Source organism: Mytilus californianus, unplaced genomic scaffold (assembly GCF_021869535.1).
Source record: "Mytilus californianus isolate M0D057914Y unplaced genomic scaffold, xbMytCali1.0.p SCAF_10, whole genome shotgun sequence".
Taxonomy (NCBI): Eukaryota; Metazoa; Mollusca; class Bivalvia; order Mytilida; family Mytilidae; genus Mytilus; species Mytilus californianus.
The window spans coordinates 7,094,777-7,122,336 of record NW_026262582.1 but is presented as its reverse complement, the minus strand read 5'-3'; the positions used below and the strand labels follow the sequence as shown (position 1 = coordinate 7,122,336).

The 27,560-nt window shown below is 32.6% G+C and overlaps 1 protein-coding gene across 1 annotated transcript in view; it reads left to right on the top strand.

Moving 5' to 3' along the window:
* The first annotated feature begins 13,738 nt into the window (after positions 1-13,738).
* The window catches only part of LOC127717538 (uncharacterized), a 36,221-nt gene continuing 22,399 nt past the window's right edge, over positions 13,739-27,560 (top strand). Inside the window, exons 1-2 of the mRNA XM_052223213.1 lie at positions 13,739-13,883; positions 25,111-25,524. Coding sequence (XP_052079173.1) covers positions 25,404-25,524 — 121 coding nt within the window. The 5' untranslated portion in view covers positions 13,739-13,883; positions 25,111-25,403. The remainder of the gene's footprint in view (positions 13,884-25,110; positions 25,525-27,560) is intronic.

The following is a 27,560-nucleotide window of genomic DNA, read 5'->3' as shown; positions in this document are numbered from 1 at the left end:
CTGTTGCTTTGTCTTTATTCTTTAATTATGCATCAATTCATCTATAGATATATATATGTTCAGATTATTCTGTCCTTTTGGTGTCAATTAGAACGTGTAAACCAAAAAGTCACTCCTTTGTTTCTTGATTATGATAATGAGTCTAAATTGTCATGGTGTTTGAATCATGAATAGTAGGTGATGCTGACCCTGATGATACATCTAGTCTGGCTCATTTTACAGTTCCAAGTGATTCCTTTAGTTTTTATTCCACTGATTTGTATACTGTTTATTCAGAAATTATGGTGTATAAAAATAAGAAGATTTTGGTGTGCATTTATTATTCCAATTTTGAAGAATAGACAAAACTGCAAGATTAATTATAGTAATTGCAGGAAAATCTGCATATAAAAGAAATGTATCAGATATAAATTGTTTTCTACTCATTCTGTTGGTTGATTACGTGTGATTTTGTCATTTTTGATGGACTTCCCCTTTTTGAATTTACCTTGGAGTTTGGTATTTTTGTTATACTTTCTTATTAATTAGATGCTTCCCAAGTCATTACTATTCCCATTAACAAACACCTCGCAATAATTTCTGAATTAACAGTATTCAAAATGAATTTGTAAGATTTAAACATTTGAAAACTACTGTCGCCTCTTATTGAGCACACCTTTCACCTTGATGACCGTGTTTATACCCCTGCTGGTGAACTATCAGTCACCAAGGGTATCCTCATTCACTACGTCTAAAATTGTCTGTTTATAAATTTTGAAATTGTAAAGAAACTAGGGTTTCAACTCCCTCAGGCAAAGTTGACCTTAGATGGATTTGGAAATTTTGTATGTCCTTTTTGGTAACATAGCTATTCGACTGTTTCGGTTCTTCTACATCCTTGGCTTTGAAATATTCGACTTTAAGCGTTCATGATGTAAGTAAATCCAGACAAATGCTTTCTAGACATGAAATTTATAACGCGTTTGGATTTTTTTTTATCTCTCAAGAACATAATTGCAATTGAAACTATTTGGTAGACAGATATTAATTGATTGTTTCAAGTAATCAAATTTATTCTTCATCTTGTGAAAAGAATAGACAATGATGAGACCAAAGTTATAGTTCAAGTCATGACTTTACAAAGTTCATTAGAATTTTTGTTTTTGATATTAGCATTGCAGGTTTGATTTACTTGTTGATTTTAGAAAGATTGAAACTTGTTCCAATTCATTCCTAATGAATCACCTCACAAACCTGGATATAGCAATGTTTGACATAAAGTATATCTATATTCATTCATTTGACGCCCGACAAGCAAAAGCAGCCCTTATGGCAAAAATGATGTATTATTGGATTTTTTATTACCTAAACAGATACTAATGCCATCTTAATGTAAACAATTTGACAACGATCGGTGAAAAACTAGATGAGAAATTTTAATTTTAATTCCACATAAAATTTGTTCTAACGTAAAAATTCAATATAACGTTGGAATCGTATACTTTGACGTCGATTTAAGTTTGCTGCCACTCACAAGGTTACTCCTCTCCTGGTGCTTGACAAAATGCAGCCTGATATTCCTTCCTAGCATATGGACGGACTTTTGAATATAGATATTCATGCCTGGAACGTGAAAGTCCGGCTGCAGGAATAACTTCTATTACAATTTCCATGTTTTCGTGAAGCAATACCATTAGTGTTCATGTGTTTGAGCAAAGATTTTAAATAGAACTCGCAAATATCATTAGTAAGCAAAAATACATCTCGACAAACCTCTGTCGTCAAAAGTATATGCATATCTGGTTCGCTTTCGCTCTTTGTGTCTTGAACGGGATTTATCTACGCCTTTTGATTTTAAATTAGCCATTAAATACATGTCTTTGCCTTCTTTTGACAGTTCACGCATAGAGAGTATATGACTTATCATTTCATCGTGTTCAAATTGGTTGATACATTTGGCAAGACAACCACGATCTCCAGTTATTTTGGCCATATTCAAACCTTCATTATTTATACATGTAGTATCCTCATTTTGATGTTGAACGAAAGCTGCAGCTGCTTGTGCAATTTCATCAGTTTCAGATATATGTTCGACAGGTTCTGTGTCTTCAAGTTCATTGCTTTCATCCTCAGCAATAACATTATTGTCTTCATCTTTGAATGCATTTGAAGGTGGTACATGTAGATATTCGCGATAAATTTTATCTAAATCCTGCAATAAACATATACGCATTAAATGTTTTCTAAACAAACTAAAATATATAGTTTTCTATACTTCAAATGTCCATGTAACTAGATTATACACCAATTTTCAAAGCTGTTATACTTTAGGTATATCATTGGTTTGTCAATTTGCTTGCTAGATTGGTTATTGCTGTTAAGTACGTGAACTGAAATGACATCTGTTATGATCAACATTTAATTCGAAACTCTTTCAAAAAGTAAAATAACAAAAGCACCGAACTCCGAGGAAAATTCAAAATGGAAAGTCCACAATCAAATGGCAAAATCAAAAGCTCAAACACATCAAACGAATGGATAACAACTGTCATATTCCTGACTTGGTAAAGGCATTTTCTTATGTAGAAAATGGTGAATTAAACCTGGTTTTATAGCTAGCTAAACCTCTCACTTGTATGACAGTCGCATAAAATTCCATCATATTGACAATGTTTGAACAAAACAAACAGACATAATAGGTAAAAATGTCACAAATAGGGGTACAGCAGTCAACATTGTTTTATAATCCTAATCACTATAAAAACAAACAAATATATAAACAAAGAAAAAAAAAAAAACATATAGACAAAACACACCAGCAAAAACGAAAGACAAGAACACAAAAATTTACCATAGCACAATAACACGATGACGTGATGTATAAGTACCGAGCCACGTCTAATGGACCTCACCAAAAATAGACTAAACTGTAAAAGTAATAATTTACACAAACAAATAAAAGAAGACTATAACACGTAATTAAGATGATAAACAATGTCAGTATCTAGAATCTATACCTAAAGACCATCGTGTATTATTCGTGAAGTTGATACGGAATATTTATCAACAAGGTCTTGGTATCTTCCGATGAACTTTTTTAGAAAAAGGACGAGACGTTCTTTGACATAACCTTGGTTCATCAACTTTCTGCTCAGACACTAGTGACGTTTTACAAAGTCTGAGTAGCAGCTGCAGGCTCCTGAATACCGAATAAGTTGGGAAATGTATATCCCATATGCAGGTGAAGTTGGTATATTGCTACTAAGGAGGGAAAAATTGATAATTTCAAAGTTATATCGTCTCATTTGTCATAGATTCTGGTACTGAGATGACCGCTGATGTCAAATTCGAGATATAAGTCTAAAAATGAGACAGAGGAAGCCGTGTCTGTTGTTTCTTGAATTTCTAGTTCTGGAAGATATATTAATGGAACCCAATCAGAAAAAAATGGATTGTTAATGGAAAGAACATCATCTATATATCTGCATGTGAAATTAAATGATCTGGCTTCTTTGATCTTCTTGTTTTTGACAAGTGTCTGCAGGAACTCCGACTCATATGAAAATAAGAAGAGATCGGCAAGGAGAGGCGCACAGTTCGTTCCCATAGGAATGCCGACAATTTGTTGAAAAAGTCTTCCTCCAAATTCAACAAATATGTTGTTAATAAGAAACTCCAGCATACTGATCACTTCTTCCTCTGTGAAGCATGTTTTACCTTTTTGTTCACTATTAACAAAATATGCCGTATGGTATCCCAAAGTAATACATTTATAGCGTATGCTACCATTTTTATGTTGAAAAGCATTGTGGATTATTTCTTGTAGACGATTTTTCAATTTCACATGTTGAAATGTGGTATACAGGGTTGAAAAATCAAAAGTTTTGATAGAACTAAGTTAAAACAAAGATCGAGATTTAAAATGATCCAGAAGTTCTTTTATAATCCACATATGGTTAATACCACTACGCGAGTAAACAGTTTCACAGTATTTCTGAAGACCCTCTTTCACTACGGACAGAATTTTTGTCAATCTTATGGACAGTTCTTTCGTCGAACATGCAGATGAGCCAGCAATGTACCGTTGTTTGTACGGAATTTTGTGAAGCTTAGGTATCCAATACAAACAAGGTACGTCCTCCGATTTGCTGTTCAATGTATTGTTCATTGAAGCCATGAAAGACTTATGATTCGCCAAAATCTCATCCTTGTCAAATGATATGTTTTTGTATGTGGGAAGACACTCGTAGTTGTACGATTTACATACAAATACAATATAATTTGAAACTTTGTCCACAGGAACAACAACATACTTATCGTGAAGAGATGATAGACATTTCACAGCTCCTTTGTCTCTGAAAACGGACTTTGGTCGATCATTCACACAGTTTTTCAACTTATGAATTCGACGTTTTATCAGAGACCTGATTGTTTTGACCTATTATGACAAAGTGTCCAGTTCAACTTCTCGTTTAGCTCATGCTCTGGAGTAGTCCTCAATGGAATCAATAATTATTTTGAAGTTATGGTTCCAATTGATGTGTTTGGGGTTCTCTAAATTTAGGACCATGAGATATCACCTTTCGAAGATGTTCATGTTGAATTATGTTTAGATCCCCAGTAATAACATGGTCAGAGGGACTGTTAATAAAAGGCGAGTGGGAACAGTCACATGTCAGAGGGTTTTGAGGTATTCAAGTGTATGTCAACATTAATTTACCAAATGCCTGAATTCACAAACTGGCTGTAGCGGTTCTTTTCAAGTTATAGTGATATAATATTATATCTTTTCTATGTTAATTAACATATGCATATATTTTCCTCTTACAGTTAAGATAACCCAACATTTTGAACACTTATTGCACCGCCCTTGAACTCAAGTAAATGTTAGATAATTGATTTATTTGTTTTTCGTTTATTATTATGCCTCCCGGGCCGTAACTGGAGGGGGCATTAAGTGTTACGCTTGTCCGTCCGTACATATGTCCCATAATTGGTTTCTGTCCTCTAACTTTAGTTTGCCTCAAACAAATGTTATGAAACTTATACACAATTACCACAATATACAGATTAAGTTCGAATTTGGGTGACGTCACTTTTACCTTTCTCGAGTTATGTTGAAGGCCGAACGGTGACCTATATAGTTTCTTAATATATCCACGTCATTTGGTCTCGGGTAGATAGTTGTCTCATTGGTAACCACAGCACATCTATTATTTCTATAATGATAATTCTAAATGAACAAGAATATAAACGTTGTAGTGCTAAGCATGCCCCACGCGTAATTCAACGTATCTGAAAACAGGAAGGGGGTGATTGACTGATGTAAAGTACTTTCACACGTTACAATGCACCACTTCTAACCTGCTTTCTAAAGTCATTCTATTCAGTAGTAGTCGACAAATGTTCGACAAAATTAAAAGGTCATTCCAAACATTAAAAATTCAAAAATTGGCAAACAGTAGGTGTCTAATAGATATGAAAAGTACCCCCACTGTACAGGTACCACTGCCAAACTACTGATCATGTATGAACAAGCGAATTAGATTTGCCACCGGATTCAATCTACCATGAGCAACACGACGGGTACCACATGTGGAGCAGGATCTGTTTACCCTTACGAAGCTCTTGGGACACCCCCGGTTTTTGGTGGGGTTCGTGTTGCTCAGTATTCAGTTTTCTATGTTGTGTTTTGTATACTGTAATTTGCCATGGCGTTACCCTTTTAGCTCACCTTGCCCACTGGACCAAGTGAGCTTTTCTCATCACTTGGCGTCCGTCGTCCGTTAACTTTTACAAAAGTCTCCTCTGAAACTACATGGCCAAATTTAACCAAACTTGGCCACAATCATTATTGGGGTATGTAGTTTAAAAAAAATGTCCGAATACCCCGCCTGCCAATCACCATGACCGCCACGGCTAAACATAGAATATAGGGGCAAAATTCAAGTTTTGTCTTATATTTTGAAAACCGTTATGAATAGAGAAATCTGACTGGTGCAGAAATGTTCAGAATTTTGAACTCTTTCAATTGTCTATATACGTCAAAATTGTCAGACGTCTTCTTATAGGAGTTATTGCCCTTAAATGACAAGTTTTACCATTTTTTTCATTTTTGCCTATTATCTTGAAAACTAAAATAGATACAGAGAAACATTAAATTTCAAAAATTATCAGCAAGACAAGTTCTACAAATAAGTCTGATAGTTGAAATCGTCAGCCGACTTCTTATTACAGTTATTGCCCTTTGATGATGATTTTTAACATTTTTTGCGTTTTTGCCTTATATCTTAAAAATTATAATGGATAGATAGAAATTTGAATAAGCAAACCTGATCAGCAAGACAAGATCTGCAATTAAGACAATATAGAGGAAATCGTCCGACGTCTCATTGGAATTATTGCCAATTAATGACGATTTTTACCATTGTTTTGGGGGTTTTGCCTTACATGATTAAAATTATAATAGATAAATAGACACTTTAAATAAAAAAATGATCAGCAAGGCAAGATCTACTAACAAGTCAAATTTTGCTGATATAGGAAGTAGACTGTCACTCTTTATAGGAGTGATTGCCCTTAAATAAGCATTTTTTTTGCCCTGTTTTGAGTTTTGAGCCAAAACTAAAGATGATAGAGAGAAACTAAACAGAATATTTGATCAGCAATATAAGATCAACAAAACAGATATTTTTGTCATTATTTCTATTCTCGTCTACAATGTTGGAGAGTGTCCTTTGTTGAATATACACATAGACCAAGGCGAGCGACACAGGCTCTTTAGAGCCTCTAGTTTTTAGACTTATGAGTTTGAATGTTCCATTTGTATCTTTCGCCTCTCTTCTGCTACCGGGGAAAAGTGTGATGTAACTATTTATCGGAAGAACTGACGAACATCGGTTGAAGTGCAGTATAGACCTCACTCGTAAATGGATACCAGTAACATTGCTTTGACAACATAAAAAGGAAAAATGTGAATTTAGATCAATGAGAAAATGTAATTTGTCAGTAATTTAATTAAAGTATATTTGGTATTGGATTGTCACTAAAATTTAATGACGCTGAAACAATTAATTTTGAATTCCCATGTCAAAGAATAAGAAACCTATGTAACTGTAAAAATAAATCTATACTATTAAATGAGAAGACCTCATTTTGTGTGTCACTTCTCTTCCTTCCACAATAAATTAATCATCATGCCTCTGTGTCCTATAGGTACCATGCATAGTCTCATTTGTCATCATCGCTTATGATTATTCCGTTTGGGTTATTTTGGGAGGAAAACGAAAATAAAGGCGTCCGGATATTGTTTCCGTCATCGGACGGACTTTTAAGTCATAGACTGGCAAGACTTCCGTTTAGGACTGTTTATGTAACTATAATTCTGTGTAATTTTAAACCGTCCTAAACGGAAGTCTCGCAATATCCCAGGGGTGGAATTAAAAGGATTAAACTTCTGTTTTTTTTTAATTGGACTGTCTGCTCACAAACTGAATAAAAAAAAAGTTTAATCCTATATATAATATATGACTTTTTTTTATATACATGCATTACGCATACAGAAATGTGTGTTTTCAGTTACCGGACCAACTTTACCTTAGACCAACCGACTTAAATTTTTATTGCCAAAATTCCGTCCTCATGAACATTTCTCATAAACTAATCCGTTTGAATAAATGTATAGTTCTGTCATATAAAAAAAGAAGATGTGATTGCCAATGAGAAAAATCTTCACAAGGACCAAATGACACAGAAATTAACAACTATAGGTCACCGTACGGCCTTCAACAATGAGCAAAGCCCATACCGCATAGTCAGTTATAGAAGGCCCAAACATGACAAATGTAAAACAGTTCAAACGAGAAAACTCACGGCATAATTAATATACAAAAAATGAACGAAAAACAAACATGTAACACAGCAACAAACGGCAACCACTTAATTACAGGCTCCAGACTTTGGACAGGCACACACATACAGAATGTGGCAATGCCTGTTGCCAAAATTCAAGATACATATAACCAAAATCATGTTTATTGTTATGATTGTAGTTTACTTCCTTAAAAATATACAAGCTTTGGACAACTAACTTCCGATTGTGATTAAATCAGGAATTGTATCTAGAGACGGACAAAACAGTATGTTTCCCAGCAAATGCCCAGAAATTCTCCAGTCATAAAATCTTTTACAAAAATTAATCCTACAACAGTTTACATACTTTCAACCACGCTCTTAATTCCCGCGATTTCGTGGGTGTGTTCTAGTGTTCTTTAACTTTATACAGTGCTTATCCAGAAGGCTTTAGCCTATTACTATACCAGTCACTTAAAATGTTTTACCCAATAGCAGTATGTTTTCACCTGTACAACCTGTTCAACTAGTAAAACAGTTAAGATAATTGCTTTAGTAAAAGGTTGCTAGTGTGAAGTGAGTGCAGTGGAATACAAGTAATGTTTACCATCCAAGTCCAGTTATGCAATGTCTATGTCATCATGACATCATAGACATTGAAATAGAATAATCACCTACAATAATATAAGGCACTTGATTAAAAAGGTCTAACTTGGATATGAAAACTTCTATCTTAAAGACATTTTATACATAATTAGTTCTAAACATTGTTTGGATGGTCAACAATTTATTGCTTTGATTTTTAACAGGCAGCTACTGTGTGATTTTAATTTAGATATTTTTTCTAAACCAATTACTTATCTGCTGGCATTTAAGGGAAATAATTTAAGTTCAATCATTGTATATAAAAAAAAAAACAATCGAAGATACCAAGCTTACGGTTTAGTATGCCAGACACATATTTCGTCTGCAAAAGACTCATCAGTGATGCTCGAATAAAAAATGTTGAAATTCCGAATAAAGTACAAAGTTGAAGGGCATTGAGGAACCAACATTTTGAAAGGTTTGAGCTAATATAAATTATTCCTTCGGTAGAAAATCATTAGTATTATGAACTATTCAAATTTTGTAAACAGATAATTTATAATTCTGACCATATCAATGATAATTCATGTCTGGGCTGATGATACCCATGTAATTTACAGAGGAACCTAATAGATTTACACAACTTTGATTGTGTCCTTTGATATATTTTCAACCGTTTTTTCAAAATTTGACTCACCTTTAAAATAAATTTCAGTGTTTTTCTTCCAAACACATGGTAATTGTAGAATAATCATGAACATAATGTGTAAAAAACACCTGAAAAAAAGTCAGTATTTAGGAAGTTAATAGTTGACAGAAATTTGTTTTGCTTTTTATAATGTGAATGTTTTCCTTCTTATATTAACAACTTAGTAATTATCCAAATAACAATGACGCAATAACCTCCTGTTAGAAAACAAAGCAATAAATTATTATTTCATATCCTAGTCAGACCTTTATAAACCAGTGCCTCATATCATAGAAGTTGATTATTTTATTTCGATTTCATGACAGACATATTAAATAACTCGACTTAGATGATAAGCATTATTATTATTTCACTGCGCTCGCTTCACACTAACAACCTTTTACTGGAGCATATAGCTAAGCTGTTTAATGTGAGTTGCCGTTCGTGTCATTTGCGGGATATTCTATCACGTTAGTGAAAATAACGCGTTATTATACTAAACTATCGCATTACTTTAATAAACTAACGCGTTATTTCTTCATTTTATCGCGTTAGTATCAAAAACTAACGCGTTATTACACAAAACTATCGCGAGATCTCATTTTTGCTATTTATTTGAAATATTATCAAACGAACGCGTTAATTTTCGTAAATAACGCGATATTTATTATTAACGCGATAGTAAACATAGCGCGTTATTTTGTAAAACTATCGCGTTTCTTTGTTAAACTAACGCGTTATTTCTTCATTTTATCGCGTTAATGTCCATAACTATCGCGCTAGTTCTACTAATGTAATTTAACGGGATATTATATTGGAAATACACGATACGTTTTGTTATTTTTTTCAATGTCGTTATCCAATCACAAGTGCTGTTCCTCTGAACCGAATCTGAAGAGACAGGGGAGATAACACATGAATTGGCTACTTTATTCCAAATGTCTTTGGCGCAAATTCATGGATTGATCAACCGGGCAAGAGGGATGACTGCTCCAGATCCCGAACACAAAGATGAGGATTTCGGCTCAGGGTAATACCTATTTTTCCTTGTTCTGGCTAGGGGTTTGAAAGTGCGTGGTCCATATGGGTTGATGCAGACGATGATGTTGAAAAAACACAAATATATTGTGGTTTTGGGACGGGATCGACAATATTTTTTAGACTTCCCCATTGACAGACTGGGACAGTACATAAAGAGATGGCATGTTAAGCTGTCGTTTGGACGTTGTTAATGGCTCTATGTCATCTTATTCATTAACCGTGTACATACCCATACCCCCCCCCCCCCCCCCCCACACACACACACACACACACACACACACACACACACACACACACACACACACACACACACACACACACACACACACACACACACACACACACACACACACACACACACACACACACACACACACACACACACACACACACACACACACACACACACACACACACGAAGGGATACACCTCAAACTATTGTATTGTAGTTGAAATCAATTCAAATTATTCAATGTTTACCTAAGTAAACGTTTGTCAGATTTTCCGTCTCTAAAATATCTGATGTTTCTAATCTGAAGCAATGATCTACTGTCTCTTTTATTCTTTGCAAAAATCTATCTCGGTCTCCGTGGATTCCAGCCATTTTGCTTTTAATGCCAAAACATGGAAATATCACAGGCTCTCATTGGATGATACTTATTCGCGTATAATTGCGATAGTTTTCATAAAATGAAGAAATAACGCGTTAGTTTAACAAATTAACGCGATAGTTTTACAAAATAACGCATTATTACTTGAATAAATAATATCGCGTTAATTATGAAAACCAACGCGTTAGTTTGATAATATTTCAAATTAATAGTAAAAATGAAATATCGCGATAGTTTTGTATAATAACTCGTTAGTTTTGGAAACTAACGCGATAGAAGGGAGAAATAACGCCATAGTGTATTAAAGTAACGCGATTGTGTAGTAAAACGCGATGGAATATCACGAAAACGACACGAACGTACGGAAGCGTATTTGGGCCTTATTAATATTGCTTTATAATGCAACATTTGCCTTAATTTTCCATGTGTTGTGCATTAGTAAGGCAAAATACTGCAATAATAATGCGTAGTTTTCGTGATATAAGGGTTGACTGATCTCTTATTTTAATTGCTTTCTTTTCTTATTATTGTATCAAGGCATTATTAATATTCGCCTTAATATTAAAGAATTTAAATATGCATTACTTATGCTTGTCATTCTATTTGTAAGATGAAATGATATAAATTTTCAACAATGTTTTTCTTTAAAAAAGCAATTCATCAGGCTTATTAACACAATTTTGTGTATTGTGAAATTATAAGTCGACTAAATTTTGTCGAGTTTTGCATTGCCTCATCATAATTATTCCCAACTGTGCATTATTTTTCCAGGGTTATCTGTGAGTAAGAATTAACATTACTTTAAATTTCTCGCTTAATTGTTAAATATACACAAATTTTCATATTAATCATGATTAATTATTTCGTTTTAACACGTAAATCTACATGATTTACGTCATTCCTAGGATGCTTTTGCACGCAGACGGACATTCAAAAGGTTGATGAGAGATGATTTAGAGGAGAGTTATTTCATTATCGTTAAGGAATCGGTAAGTCTTTCAAAGTAAAACATGTGATTTCCTGATGTTGATGTAGCGGTAATTAAAAACGCAAGAGATCCGAACGTGGAATTTCAGGATTAAGATTTTCAAGCATTATATATGTAAATGCATCCAAAATCCAATTGATGCTTTTCATGCTAAAATGTTTATTGGATAAATTCCTAACTCAGATACAGCACCTAAATTTGTTTACCCCTAGCACATACTTTGCAAATTTATTTTTATTTCCGTTATTTCAGAAGATAGACATTTGGAATCAAGCTTTATATTATCTTTTACAATATTTAAAGCCAATATTTCACAACAGTGAAAGAGAATAGGATTAGAAAAATAACGCAACGGTTAGGAATAATTATAACGAGGCAATGCAAAACTCGACAAAATTAAGTCGACTTATAATTCCACAATACACAAACTCGTGTTAATTACCCTTATGAATTGCTTTTTTTTGAAGAAAAACATTGTAGAAACATAATAGAATCATGTGCAAAACAGTGTAGCCGAGACCATTGATTGGCGCGCTAAAATATCCCATTGACTGGGTCAGATTAGGTGAACGTTCGTCTCTAACGCCCATAACTCACGACGTATTTATTATAAACATTTAAACTGTGGGGTTGCCAAAGGGTCTCAGTATATATACGAACTACAGTGCACAGTATATTATATACATATTTTATTTGCGATCATAAAATGTACGAAGTCGTCCATTACTATGTAAATTGGGTCGGTTAAAAAAAAAGCTGAATATGTTTCTGTTGCCAAGGGTTTTTCACAAGTATAGTAGTTAGCAGAAAAGATCACCAAACTATACATTTTACCTATTCAAAAACGTAAATGCAAATTTCACAAGGCTTGATCCAAATAGCCTTTTTACTGTCTAATAACTTGCAAGTACGAAAAAGACAGGAAAGAAGTATATTTTGTCTATATGTTTTGTGTTTGCACACTTTTTAAAGTTGATCATGCATTCGTTCTAAAATAAAATTTTGACCAGATAAAAGTTTAAAGATGACATAATTGGACAACCGCAATTGTTAAATCGCTTTGACGTCCGAAAAAAAGATAATTATCAACATATCCATTGTAACTTTTAAAGCCAGTTTAATCCTTTTTTGCTGAAAGAACGTCCGATATCATAAACATTCATTATCAAAACATAACAAAAACGCAAGTAAAGAACGTTTAAGTATTCAACATAAATCAAAACACAAAGGTTATTCCTGATTAGTTTTTCGAATTATTTTATTTAGGCGTTGAGGCCCTTTGGTGACCCCACAGTTTAAATGTCTATAATAAATACGTCGTGAGTTGTGGGCGTTACAGACGAACGTTCACCTAATCTGACCCAGTCAATGGGATATTTTAGCGCGCCAATCAATGGTCTCGGCTACACTGTTTTGCACATGATTCTATAATTTCATCTTACAAATAGAATGACAAGCATAAGTAATGCATATTTAAATTCTCTAATATTAAGGCGAATATTAATAATGCCTTGATACATTAATAAGAAAATAAAGCAATTAAAATAAGAGATCATTCAACCCTTATATCACGAAAACTACGCATTATTATTGCAGTATTTTGCCTTACTAATGCACAACACATGGAAAATTAAGGCAAATGTTGCATTATAAAGCAATGTTAATAAGGCAAAGCGAGGCCGAAATACGCTTCCGTACGAACGGCCACTCATAGTTTTACCAGTTGATCAGTTTGTAGAGATGAATACATACTGCACTTGGATACAAAATAGTAGGCAATTGGTAGTCATGCCATCCCTAAACATAAAACCCAAAAGAAGCCTCGTTGTTAATTGCTAATAGAATATATCTTTAAACATGTTTTACTTATTTGTAGGCAAAACCTAGGTATTTTAAGTTTGGATATCCAGTAGACGGAAGTTATTCAAGTCATGTGATATTTGGTTGAACCAATAGACACAATCATGGGGGACAATAATATACACAATCCGTACAAATCAGTAAACCTGTATGTTTAAAAATAAAAATGACGTTCTATTTCCGTAAGTTATGCTGTACTTATTGCGTTGCATAAGAAAATATATTTAAAAACACGTAGCTAGAAATGAAAATAATAAACTTCGTCCGCGATTCACCCCAGGTAAGTACGCTTTTTTCTCAATGTTTTATTTAAGACAATGGAATGGACGGTTTCTATATGCCAAAAGAAAACTGTCAGGATGTAAATGTAAAACAGTGTTCATCGTTTGTTGGTAATTTTTACAATCCTAAAAAATTTATTTAAAAAAAAAAATCTCAGGATTTTTCTTAATATCGTAAATGTATCTTGATACTGAGCTGATTCAGTAAACGTCAATTTTTGAAAGTCTCAAGTGATTTCCTGTCGGTTTTTTCCAGAGATTCCTACTTTTGTATCATAAAGATATTTGTCGTCACTATCAACTTTAGTAACAACTTAATTCTGAAATGATTTATCAATGACTAATGTACACTTTGACTGTTTTCAACTCTATCTAGATGGAACTGTGAATCTTGCTATTATCAATGTTTGAGCTTTTGATTTTGCCATTTTATAAAGGACTTTCCGTTATGAATTTCCCTTGCAGTTCGGCATTTTTGTTATTTTACTTTTTATCAATGTTTCATGGAATTTCTACTATGTTACAACTATAGACTGCTATAAAACATCAGACTAAAATAAATGACCATTGGCACCATGTAGATTTAACATGATACATTATATTAAGACCTAGACTTTCTTTATAAGTGTATGTAACTGCTCATTGTATGAGCCTTGCTAATTTTAAAGAACATGTTGTGTCATTAAATATACTATGACTACTATGTTGCTTATAACCGGAGACGTAGCAATAAACTCTCGTCTTAAGGAAGCTAACTTCTTAACAAATACTTTATCACTTCTTGGCTACATACTTGTCAGTATCTAAAATAGTTAATAATCTTTTTAAAACGATGGACAGGAATAGTAAAAAAACAACCTGATTTATCTGTATAATGTTAATATTTAAAACAGTGGGTTTTTATAATTGTGTGTAAATGGCAAATCCTTTATAGCCATCTGATTACATCATCAACATGTACACAATGAACTCAATAAATAGTAATCTATTATCCCACGATTCTGCAGATTTTAATATGTTTTAAAATTGAGAATCGAAATGAGAAATGTGTCAAAGAGATACCAACCCAAGCAAAGAGCAGAAAATCTAAACAAAAATGTGTACTAGTTCAGTTAAAATGGACGTCACACTAAACTCCAAAACATATAAATGAACTTAAATTAAAAAAAAAATATACAAGACTAACAATTAAAGGCCAAAGGCTCCTGACTTGGGACAGGTTGAAAAATGTGGCGGTGTTAGTCTAGTTAATTTAGTAAATATATAACAAGCAGTACTGCGACCAAACATTGGATTTAAAATATGTTTGTCACTGTTAGAATTCATATGTCATCCGATATATTTTGTACGAGGCCAGACAATATCAACATAATGATACTAGTAAGCATACCATACGTCATACATATATGTTTGTGTAGTATTGTCAATTTTGATGATCCAATACCTATCAAGTTTACTGGTTGGTAGATTTGGTTACACTATTGTTTGTTACATCTCTCCGATCTTATTTCAGACGTCTTTAAAGTTTGACTGAATAAACTCAGTTAAAGGATTCACAACAAGGACAATGAATGACGTCTCTACATTTAAACCCTTAGTTATTAAATCAATAAAATTTGCATTCTTCACAGCTGACAAATTACTACACAAACAAACTTATATTTAAATCGATTAAAAGGTGACCGTTTCTAATGGTATAAATAACAAATTTAGGCGCACCGATTATCTATTCAAAATTGCTTGTTCTTTCTTATTTTTCCCTTTAATAAGATATCGGATTGTCATACTTCATATGCCAAATAATTATTAGTCAGATTGTTATCAATGTAATTGTCTGTTGATTAAAATAAAAACACTTAAACACATACGCATCTTTCAAATATTCACTGTACATTGGTTTGGATGGCTTATCTACTGCTGTTGATTTCTATACGGACAGCTAAACCTCAATTATAGCTAGGAACCACACGAGTAGAATTGCCCCTTCTGTATCAAGCGTTGAAGCATTGTTGGAGCGAAATGCCATAGAACAAAGACTGCTAATACACAGGGCTGTACTCTGTAACTGTCTTAATAGAGACTGATTTAAAGCCATAAACTAGGTACTATGGCCGTACGGTGGCCTATGATTGTTTACTACCATTTCATTTTAACCCTGGTGTCTCCTTGGCTATGATACCAAATCTTCTCATTTTTATACTAGACCCTTTATCATGCAAACACTTTGCTTTCTTTTCGTACGGGATCTTATACTATCAGCTCTGATAACGTTTGCTTCGTTTAAAAAGTCACTTGCAATATTATTCGCGTCGTATTGATTACCGGTGTCCCAACCTTCATCAGAGATGTCAGCTGTCCCATGAGTTTATTTCGATGCTTAATCTTATCTATATTTGATGATAAAAAATCTGGAACAAAGTCCACATTGCCACCTCTACCAATAGAGTGCAAACATTCTTTCTAAGTACAACATGAAGTTATGTAGCCATTACATAGAAAATTCAATTAAAAAAATCAAATAGCAAAGATTGTTAGAAACTAAGTTTAACGAAAACTGGAGAAATAAATGCCACCAAGACAAAATGGGAAAAACATCGTTTATATATATATAGATACATGATAAGCCCTAAATCAAGTCCATAACATTTGGAAAAGTGTGAAAACAACACAAGAGACGTCAAGATAGGCTGCTTAAACATATCTATTGCAAGCAAAGAGAGTCAAGTTTGATATCAAAACAAATCCGCTGTGTACAATATGTGGACAAGAAGAAGAAGATATGAAACATTTTATCCTATAATGTACGGAATTTGAACAAATCAGATCAAAATACTGCTATACGATCAAACAGATAATAAATGAGATGGACAAACCTATTTACGAGAACATTGTTAATAAAGACAATCTCCTTCAGCCTTTTATGGATTGTATTAGCAAACACATAGCTTGTCATACAAAAATGTGTGAGGATATTGAAGCGCACCTAGAAATATATGCTATAGAAAAAAGTTAAATAACAAAAATACCAAACTCCGAGGAAAATTCAAAACGGAAAGTCCCTAATCAAATGGCAAAATCAAAAGCTCAAACTCATCACACGAATGGATAACAACTGTCATATTCCTGACTTGGTACAGGCATTTGCTTATGGGATACACCAACATCGTGCTTAATGAATGCAATTATGACCATGAACACAATACAAGAGAATCAAAAGACAGGCAAAATATACCAAAGGGACATTCAAACTCATATGTCGAAAATAAACTGACAACGCCATGGCTAAAAAAGAATAAAAACTATAGTACACAAAACACAATATAGGAAACTAATGATTGAGCAACACGTACTCCACTAAAACTGGGGGTGATCTCAGAAGCTCCGGAAGGGTAACTGATCCTGTTCCACATTTGGCACCAATCGTGTTACTCATGTTAGTGAAAACCCGGTGATAAGTCTAATTCGGTAGGTCACATTCGGGGAAATGGGGACGGGATTGTAGTTACGACAATTGGGACATATCCGTTGTATATTCTATAACTGTCAACCAACTCGTGATGGTGTCCATAAAATTTACGAAGTGATGATTTCAGCTACACCATTTAACACTCTTGGTTTGATGGCTTATTTGCGAGCAACAACCCTCTTTCAAAGAAATCATGATAGAAAATACAAGCTCCGGAATATCGTATCAACTGGGAGATATATACTCAGTATGCAGGCGCTGCGAGAATGTTGCTACAAAGAAATGGAAAGTTCACAATTGAAAAGCTGAAATCATCTCTTTTGTCGTAAAGATTTGTTTTCAAGCGACGTCCATTGTCAATTTCTAGATTTAGTCTAGATATGAGGCAGACTTAACTGAAATATGTTGTATTTTTAATCTCAAGTTCGATGGAATATTCGCGTTAATCAAACGTACATCAAATTTCAAACATTAAATAGATAAAAAGTTCTACTATTCTAAACGATAGTAATGATTGTAGACTCTTTATACTAAGAACCCGTAAGTAAAAGACTGTTTCCTTAATTTGATATATATGTAGGACTCGGAGGTGCGATAAGGACACATAAGTGCGATGATCACGCTGAAGTGCGATGGTCAAGCTGAAGTGCGATGGTCTACGCCGAAGTGCGATGGTCAAGCTGAAGTGCGATGGTCTACGCCGAAGTGCGATGGTTTTGTTTGACGTTTGGACATTGTGACGTTTGCAAATACAACGTTATTAAACAAAATGATTTGCAGGCAGTAGAATAAGATTTCTAGATGAAGTTTTCATGCGTACAAAGGACAGGAAACAGAATGAAACGAATTTTTCAAGTCTAGAACAGTTTTGAGCATTGGAGGTGGAGGTTACAAAAATATGTAAAATTAAGTCAGGCAGCAAATCTTGGGGAAAAATGCGGCTAAAAGATGATCTTGGTCTGCAGATGGGCTAACCAGTGTTCGGAAGTACAAAATGTATGCCGGAAACGTTTTGTACGACAAATAAAATGTCTTGATCTTAATATTTATTTTGACTTCTTTTCAAGTATACTTCACATGATTGTGTGTAGACAATTTAATAATAAGATTAAAATAATTATTAGCAATATTTTTTGTTATATCAAGTAGTGATGATTTTGTAGTTCAATTCAAGTGGTGATAATTACCAACGATAATTTTGTTTTATTCTTGAGATGAATCCTGCTTTGTAAGAAAACCCGCAGTCTTAGTAATATCATTGTGCTGATAGTATTAATTTTCTGCAACGGGTTAGGCCAATATAAACCTGAATGATCCCAACTTGGTGTTGTTCTCAATTTCTGTTGCTCATCGGGGAAGCAGCTTATTTCCAAGCTTTTGACAGGAAACGCGTCAAGTCTCACTATGAGCCAAACGTTAATGTACTTGGTGGTTTTTATTTCTTAAAAACTGATATGATATCAGATAAATTGATGAATGAGTGTACATAATGTGAGCAATTTATTAGCTATGACATGACAAGAACAAGTTACACGTACCAGTAAATTTGATATAATTAGATGGATCCTGCTGTGTTAGTAATATAGACCGCCTCGCTGAACCCATTTTTTTTAATCGCACTTGAACACCCAATATAAAGACATATGTCCTCCAACTCGAATCCATTCTACTTAATCTGTGCCATCCAGTCTTTTTTCTGAATCCATACTGTTGTGTGCTAAGCGGATAATTAGCAAATCAGAAATTTTAAAAGTCTTTGGTTTGACCTGACCTGAAATAAAACCCGATCTTCCAAATGCGAGGCTATCACGCTAACCACTACACCTCCACATTAAATGGGGATTTAACTTCAGATCATCGGATTTAGCTAGTATACACAACGTCACAGTTAGACCATCGCACTTCAGCGTACCCCCCAACGCACTTCCGCGTGTTAACCAACGCACCTCAGCGTGGACAATGGCACTTCAGCGTGACCATCGCGGTTCGGAGTACCATCGCGGTTCAGAGTCCTATATATATATATTTTAAAAACTTGCGATGAATACATGCATAAAAATACGTTAATATCACCTATTTACTTCAAATTTCGAAGTTTCATGTAGCATTTGACAGGGCAAGCAATGTAACTTTGTTTATATGAAAACCTAGGTACTTTGTATATCCAGTGCAGAGTGAGTGAATTGGATTAAGTCATTATTGGTTGAAATCAACAGAAATAATTATTTAGGACTATCATTAGTATACACAATGCGGTATATAGTATATAACAACTGGAATTTTCTTATACTTGTTAATACAAAACGAAGAATATTAAATTTTGTTTTAATTACCTATTGAATTTTATGTTTTAATGTATTTCATTGAAAATGATACAAAAAGAGAGCCCTAATTTTGATATTTTGAAATGATTTTAAAATATTTTGATCACAACTTATTAAAAAAAAAAAATTTTTCCGAAATAAATGATTAAGAAAGCTTGACTTTTATTTTAAATATACTGTAGTTTTAATCACAATTAATTGATATAAAAATAATTCATGTACATAAGGGTATATTTATCTCTCTCTAATTGGCTTAATACCTGTTAACATGAAAACATAACTGTTGTAAAAACAGTCATTCTATGTATATGTAAGAGAATGATAATCCTTTCTTCATGAATAAGTACGAGCGTTAGCGAGTACTTATCATGAAGTAAGGGATTATCATTCTCTTACAAACTTAGAATATTGTAAAGTGCTCAAGGCTCAAATGATCTATTCAAGAATTAGTTTCATTGTCAGTGCAATGTTTATAATTGATGCATGACTTCCTTTTTCGGCATGTCATTTATGGATAAGTTTAAGTGATGTGAGGACTTTCTTATCATTTGGGAAATATTTAAAAAAAAAATGCGTTATAGATATTAGATGACACAACAGTAGAAAGAAAAAGGTATGAATTGTATGTTTCCTGATTGTGAGTATGAATGTAAATCATGTAATATTTTAGTGAGGAATTATCCTGTTTTATTTACAGTTTAAAATCAATTAATACATTAGAGTTACAACTAAATTTTATTTCACAACCAATAATTTGGTCCGGCTTTTTACATCAAATACTGTTTCATTATGTCAGGGAAATGCTCAAAAATAATGCCCTTAAAAGTTTTTAATATGTTTAAAATTTAATTCCTGTTTTTTATCGGAATAATTGTATTGGAAATAACTATTCTCCCAAACCGCTGATCAAGTAATTAAAGTTTTGGAAAGCTAAAGATTTAGGTTATTTTTTATCTGACAGATTTTTTTTCTTTTTTTTTTGCATTGCTTTGGTAATGTTTAATTTTATAGTAATTTGAAGTTATTAATATTTTCATAATAAAATTCACGGTACCAATTTTACTGCACCAGTAAACTTCAACTTATTTTGAGATTTTTGTTTGTTTCACAATTCAACTTTTAGTCAGTTTCAATCACTGTGTGATAAAACCTTTCAATCTGATAAATGTGCTTCGGGGCAGTTGTAACTCATTTATAGAAACTCTTTGTTTTGAACTGTGAATAGACACAAATAATAGGATAATCCCTTACTAAGAACATGATTTACATTCATTCTTCACAATTAAGAGGCATCCTATTCTACAATTTCATTGGTCGAAAGTACTTTGCTATATTCTAAGTATATGTAAGAGAATGATAATCCCTTTCTTCATGATTCAATACGAGCGTTAGCAAGTACTTATCATGAAGTAAGGGATTATCATTCTCTTACAAACTTAGAATATTGTAAAGTGCTCAAGGCTCAAATGATCTCTTGATTGGTTTTATTCAAGAATTAGTTTCATTGTCAGTGTAAATTAAATGTTTATAATGCATGCCTTCATTTTTCAGCATTTCATTTATTGGTTCGATTTAGTGATGTAAGGACTTTCTTATTTGGGAAATATTTAAAAAATGCGTTCTAGACATTAGGTGACACAACAGTACAAAGAAAAGGTAGGAATTGTATATGTTTCCTGATTGTGAGTATGAATGTAAATCATGTGATATTTTAGTGACGAATTATCTTTTTTTAATTAACAGTTTAAATCAATAAATACATTTGAGTTACAACTGATTTTATTTCACAGCCAATATTTTGGTCCGGCTTTTTAAATCAAATACTATTTCATTATGTCAGGGAATGTTCTAATAAAATGACTTTAAAAGTTTTAAATTGTTCAAAACTTAAATCAAATTCCTGTTTTTTATTTTTTTATTTTATCGGAATATTAGAAATAGCTATTCTTCCCAACCGCTGGTTCAGTAATCAGAGTTTTGGAAAGCTAAAGATTTAGGTTATTTATTATTTTAAAACTTTTTTTTTCTCTTTTTTTATGCATTGCTTTGATATTGTTTATTTTTTTAGTAATTTGAAGTTATCAATATTTTCATAATAACATTAAAGGTACAAATTTTACTGCACCAGTAAACTTCAACTTATTTTGATTTTCTTGTTTGTTTCACAATTCAACTTTTAGTTAGTTTCAATCACTGTGATAAATCCTTTCAATCTGATAAATGTGCTTCGGGGCAGTTGTAACTCATTTATAGAAAGTCTTTGTTTTGAACTGTAAATAGACCCAAATAATAGGATAATCCCTTACCAAGAACATGATTTACATTCATTCTTCACAATTAAGAGACATCAAATCCTACAATTTCATTGGTCGAGAGCACTTTGCTATATTCTAAAGTTTATAATAAAACAAATAGCCAGAGATTGTATTTATTGATTGACTTTAAAATTGATTATGTTAAATCAATGTCTAACAATATCTATCTGAATATACATGTAGGTAACAAGCTAATTAAGGTATAAGACAATGACTTACTAATAATTGCTTTTACACACAAATTATGGCATGTTTCTACAATCATTTTTTTTTCTTCTTTTTTATTTTTTGTTCCTTCAATACAAAATAAAGAATCTCCCATGGTTGTGTAATTACAGAAAGTGTAATGTTTAGGCTTTGCTTTGTCAGCTAACTACATTTACTAAGGTCAAAGCTTTTCATAATTTTTTGAGAAAACACAAGTTCAATATTTCTGAGCCAAAATGTCAAATGTTATTGAGTTGTAATTGAGAAGTAATTGTCAATTACAAACAATTTTGGCTATGTAGTTCTTTACTTACAATTACTAGTAATTGAAAAAATGCTCAATTACACATTACATTCAATTACTTGAGAAATTACGGTCAATTACAATTACACATTTCAATTACCCCATGTCTGGAATGAATATATAAAGAGGTCGTCGGCATACCGAGAATGCACTTAGAAATGTGCATTATCTTAAATTCTTATACATTAAATTTATCTTATACCCAACAGCTTGAAAATGTCAAACTAAAATTTGTTTATTTTTCGTTTGTACATATATATCCATTTTGGAAATGTATCAAAATATTTCAAGTTAATGGCTTTTCATATTCACAATCAATAAAATTGTTTACTCTGTTTGCAAGTTGAAATGTATATGGATTTTTTTTTTATGTAAATTAGATCGGTGACTTCGAAGCCAGAAAATAGCGTTTGACGTAGTTTAAGGAATGTTTGTTTTGCGTTTAAGGTTTAGCTAACTTAAAATACAATTGAAATTCATTTAACCACTACAACACCTTTGGTAATAATATATTGGTTTTAATGACAGTATGTACACTAATAACTTAAAATAATGCTTTTAACGTCACATTCACAAAATGAATGTGTATAGAACGTATGCTCCTAAACAAAGTTAAAACCCGTTTCATGACGTCATGAGTAGAAATGTCTTAAAAGGCGAAATAATCATGTTTAAGGGATTTATTAACATTATTTCATCAACAAATTTCTTACTTACCGCAAATTAATTTTGAAAACATAAGAACCGACAAGCTTTTTGATAGCTGACGAATAAATGCTAAATAGTTAGGATAAGTTCTAACATATCTTCAGTGCTCTCCAAATAATCTACCATAGAACTGTTCCTTATCAAGCTAGAACAGTTCTACCATAACGGTTCACATTGATGTAAATCAGATCAGTTCTCAAAATAGAGTTAGAACAGTTCTAGTTAATGAGGAAGTTAAAGGCAGTTAGTTGGATTTTGACTGTAAGTCACGTTTTAGATAAAAAAAAAGATGAAATAGTAAAAGTAATAATGTTATGTATGGATGTTATTTCTATCATTTATCTTTGTTTATAAATATTTTATTTTTGTGTACGAAAAAGCTTAAGCATTTAAAGAAATATACTATGAATATTGAGTAATTATATATTACAAATTAAATATTCAACATTTCGCGCACGTTGGGGGTGTTTATCACAAGTAACATATTTGGATTACAGTGACCATATCTTATCTTCGTGGACAGTTTTAATAACAGAGTTTGAACATTATGACATTATACTATCTAATTTAAAAAATACAACTGTGATGATCTGCTTAAGTCTGCAACAGTTTAAATCAGTTTTAGGGTAGAGCTGCCAGAATCATTTCTAGGGCAGAATGGCATACAAAAAATAAAAACAAAACTATATATTAATTTAAATGTTATAATCTGTCCAGCCGGTAACACAAATTTTATCCATTTTTTCATTACCGGTACTGATAGACTAACTCAAGATCTGTTTTCATCCTTCTTACGTTAGGACATTTAGGTTTAGCTCTTTTGAGTCTTGGTGCAAAGATATAAAGAAGGTCTTTGGAGAGGGAAAAAGGGGTCTGTATTTTTGTATCCTTATAAGTACAAGAATTATGCAAATAAAAGAAATTAAGGCTTATAAGATCATCATCAGTATAATCTACTAGTATACCAAAAGAAGATAGAATGATATGACACTATTTCAAGAGTCATAAACAGTGCACAAAGAACATGCAGAAACGCCGCAAAAAATTATAACCCTTAAAAATGTGGTCGCGCACTAAAACCCCCATGGGGATTTTCAAAAGTTGGCAGGTCTGCAGAGGTGTCATCAGAACTGTACTAGAGACTGTTTTAGTACAGTTCTCCTAACAGCTAATGACATATTTTATTTTGGAGAAGTAATAACTGATCTCAACTGTAGACAGCCATATCTTAGTATAAATAAAAAGAAGATGTGGTATCATTGCCAATGAAACAACTCTCCACAAGAGACCAAATGACACAGAAATTAACAACTAGATGTCACCGTAAAACCTTCGACAATGAGAAAAACCCGGACCGCATAGAAGTAGCTTCTGTTGATTTAATTTCTTACATTCAGTATCAAACATTTCAGCATCATTTAGGACAATAACATATTTTGCAGTTTATCGATTTGATATGTTCTATGCACGTGAGCACAGTGGACCAAAAGAGAAAAAAAAAAAAAAAAAACGAGGAAGTTTCTAGACACCATTTAAACGCATTATTGTGAATTTAATTAGCACAAAGGATTAATGTTACCATTCCGGTCGGACGTCACTGTGAATAAACATTCAAACAAGCACCCTCCCTGAATGGACTTCTCAGTAAGACTGAATAGCACAAGTGACCATAATTATATACTTATGTGACCCTAGCTTGTGTATACAGTATTTCCCAACGACCGTTGGTTAGCTTAATATCTTCCCTGTTTCTTTAAACTGCTCAACTTAGGTCTTTATTTTTCTTATAATGAGTGATATTTAATTGATGGACGATGTAACATGCAAATGACGAATTCCATTTTCTATATATCCTTTCATATTATTAACAGTTTACAATTTTTATTTTAACCTCTCTAACAGAAAGGCAATCAAGTATCTTGCAGTAATCCTTACATCAGAGAAAAAAAGTTATCGTGAAATTCAGCTATTAGTTTGTGCAAGCTTTAAGTTTAATGTTTGTCTGCTCAAAAGGAAATGCGTACATTCTGTGGATAGCATAACTTCGGATTCCCTCCAAGTCATTTTCGTAGGAAGGATATAGACAATAGAGACCAAACTAATCACCAGCAACCGACTGATCTCAGACAATAGACGTAAAGAAGAGCATCAACGAATATTTCACGGTTCACATTAGTACATTATAACCAGATACAATGTCTTCTACGAAGGCTATGTTCCTTTCAAATACTGGGACAGTTGACACATCTGTTGGTGACTGCATTTTGAACATACTTCCACCTGAGTTTTGGGATTATTTTATGAATAATATGCCAGGTAAGTCGAACGCATAAACTGTTTCAAAATATATGACTAGAAAAAAGCATTTTCGACTGGAAAAAGTAGTTATATTATATTAATATTAATCATAATAATGATATGGCCTGTGTGTCTCGTTGTGATGCAATCTCTTTAAAGTATACCCCATATTTCATTTCATTTATTCAATGCATCGAGTGCCATTAACATAATACCCCTATTTGTAGTACATAACTTACATTTGTACTATGTTGCAACTATGTCTGAAAGAAAAACGTTAGCTGTAAGAAAATTACCTTTTCTGATACTTAAGGTGGCTTGTGTGTCATCATCCATCTTGGATTTTGAAATAGCAGATAACAAACGGTCTACATCTTTAATGAAATATGCAAATTTCGAGAAAAGTATGTGATTCATGTGTTAGACTTTTCATGTTGATATAGAGAATTAAGTGTTTAATCATATTTTACGGCCGTATTTTACAACAAAAGAAAAACAGAATATTTTTGTTTTATTCAATTTTTTTTCAACTTTGCCACATCAGGGGAGATAACTCAGATAAAGTAACTTTTATTATTGAATGTGTTATGAATCTTCCTTTTTTATTATGTAGCAAGAAAAAGAGTCTGGTAACCCCATTTTTTCTTTTTCTTACCTGAAAGCATATTGTCAGAGCTATCTTCTCATATTTCATCTGAAAATTCTACGGTTTATTTTTCTTTTTATCACACAAAATTGTGTTTTCCATGCATAATATATACAAAATCTGCAATTTTGAAAAACCTGTAGCGTGAATAAAAAGCCCGGTGACCTATACCCCTTTATTATATTTATGTAAAAAGCATGATAAAAACTACTTTTTGACAAATTATTAAAAAATTCTATGGATTTTAATTTAGACCCCCATCTACCTTAAGGTTAAATTTATACATGAAATTCATTAATTGAAATAATAAATTATTTCGCTATATTTATTAATTATTTTTACCCTTTTCGACATTTAAACAAAATATAGACCTTTAGTGACAAATACTAGCACACGTTGATGGATTGAAATGAAACGACTGAATAAAACTAAAGAAGTCAAATTGTGTATTAGTTCATAACATAAAATCATCACACACCTTAAAGGCAAGGACATATCGCTTTTGATGGTTCCTCTGAAAGTCATAATGAGATGTTTAACATAAATTAAGCGTTCACATTTTCATAGCTGCAAGTACGAGTCACCTACATCGAAAGTAAGTTGCGAATCAATAAATGACAAACTTGAACCGGCAATGGAGACTATCAAAACTGTGTACTATGCCCTACAATTTCATGCACCGCTAAATACAGAAATGAACCAAGGCTATCACGGGGCTCATTAAGACACATGTTATATATTTTTTTCAGGAAATAACGTATGAATAGGAAAAATATTGCAGTTTGAATGCATTAATATTTCGATAAACAAACTGTCCAAAAGAGAAAATAAAGTTGTACTCATAAGATAAATTTTCTCAAGAATAAGAATAAAGACGGTATCAATGTAAAACGTGTAAAGGGCATACACAGAAGCACGGGGAAAGTTTTTATGGACCCTACACAGCATGAGAGACTTGCTTTATCAATATCATGGAAAATATATGTGTTGATATTTGTTTAATTTTCAATACTGAACATTACTTGAATAAGGATTGATACGGTTAAGTTTAATCCGTATAACAAAAGGTTTATGGAGCCAACAAAAATCTTCAAAATAACACTAGATGTCATATATCTTTTATATAAGGTAGAAAAATTTTGCTATCTCTTCCAAATCGGTCTGTCATCATCGTTCAGTCTAATAGAATAAAACAAGTCTGGAATTTGGTTCACAGAACAACGGGAATACTGGGCCCAAAAAATTAAGAATAGAGATAAATGGCACAACAAACTAAAGAATAGAGAATATTGGGGTGCTAAAACATACGAAAGAGAATAAATGACAGAAAAAAAGAATAGAGATACATTTCATAAAATCTAAAGAATAAAAAATAAGACCCCATCCATTCAAAAGTATGAATTATTCT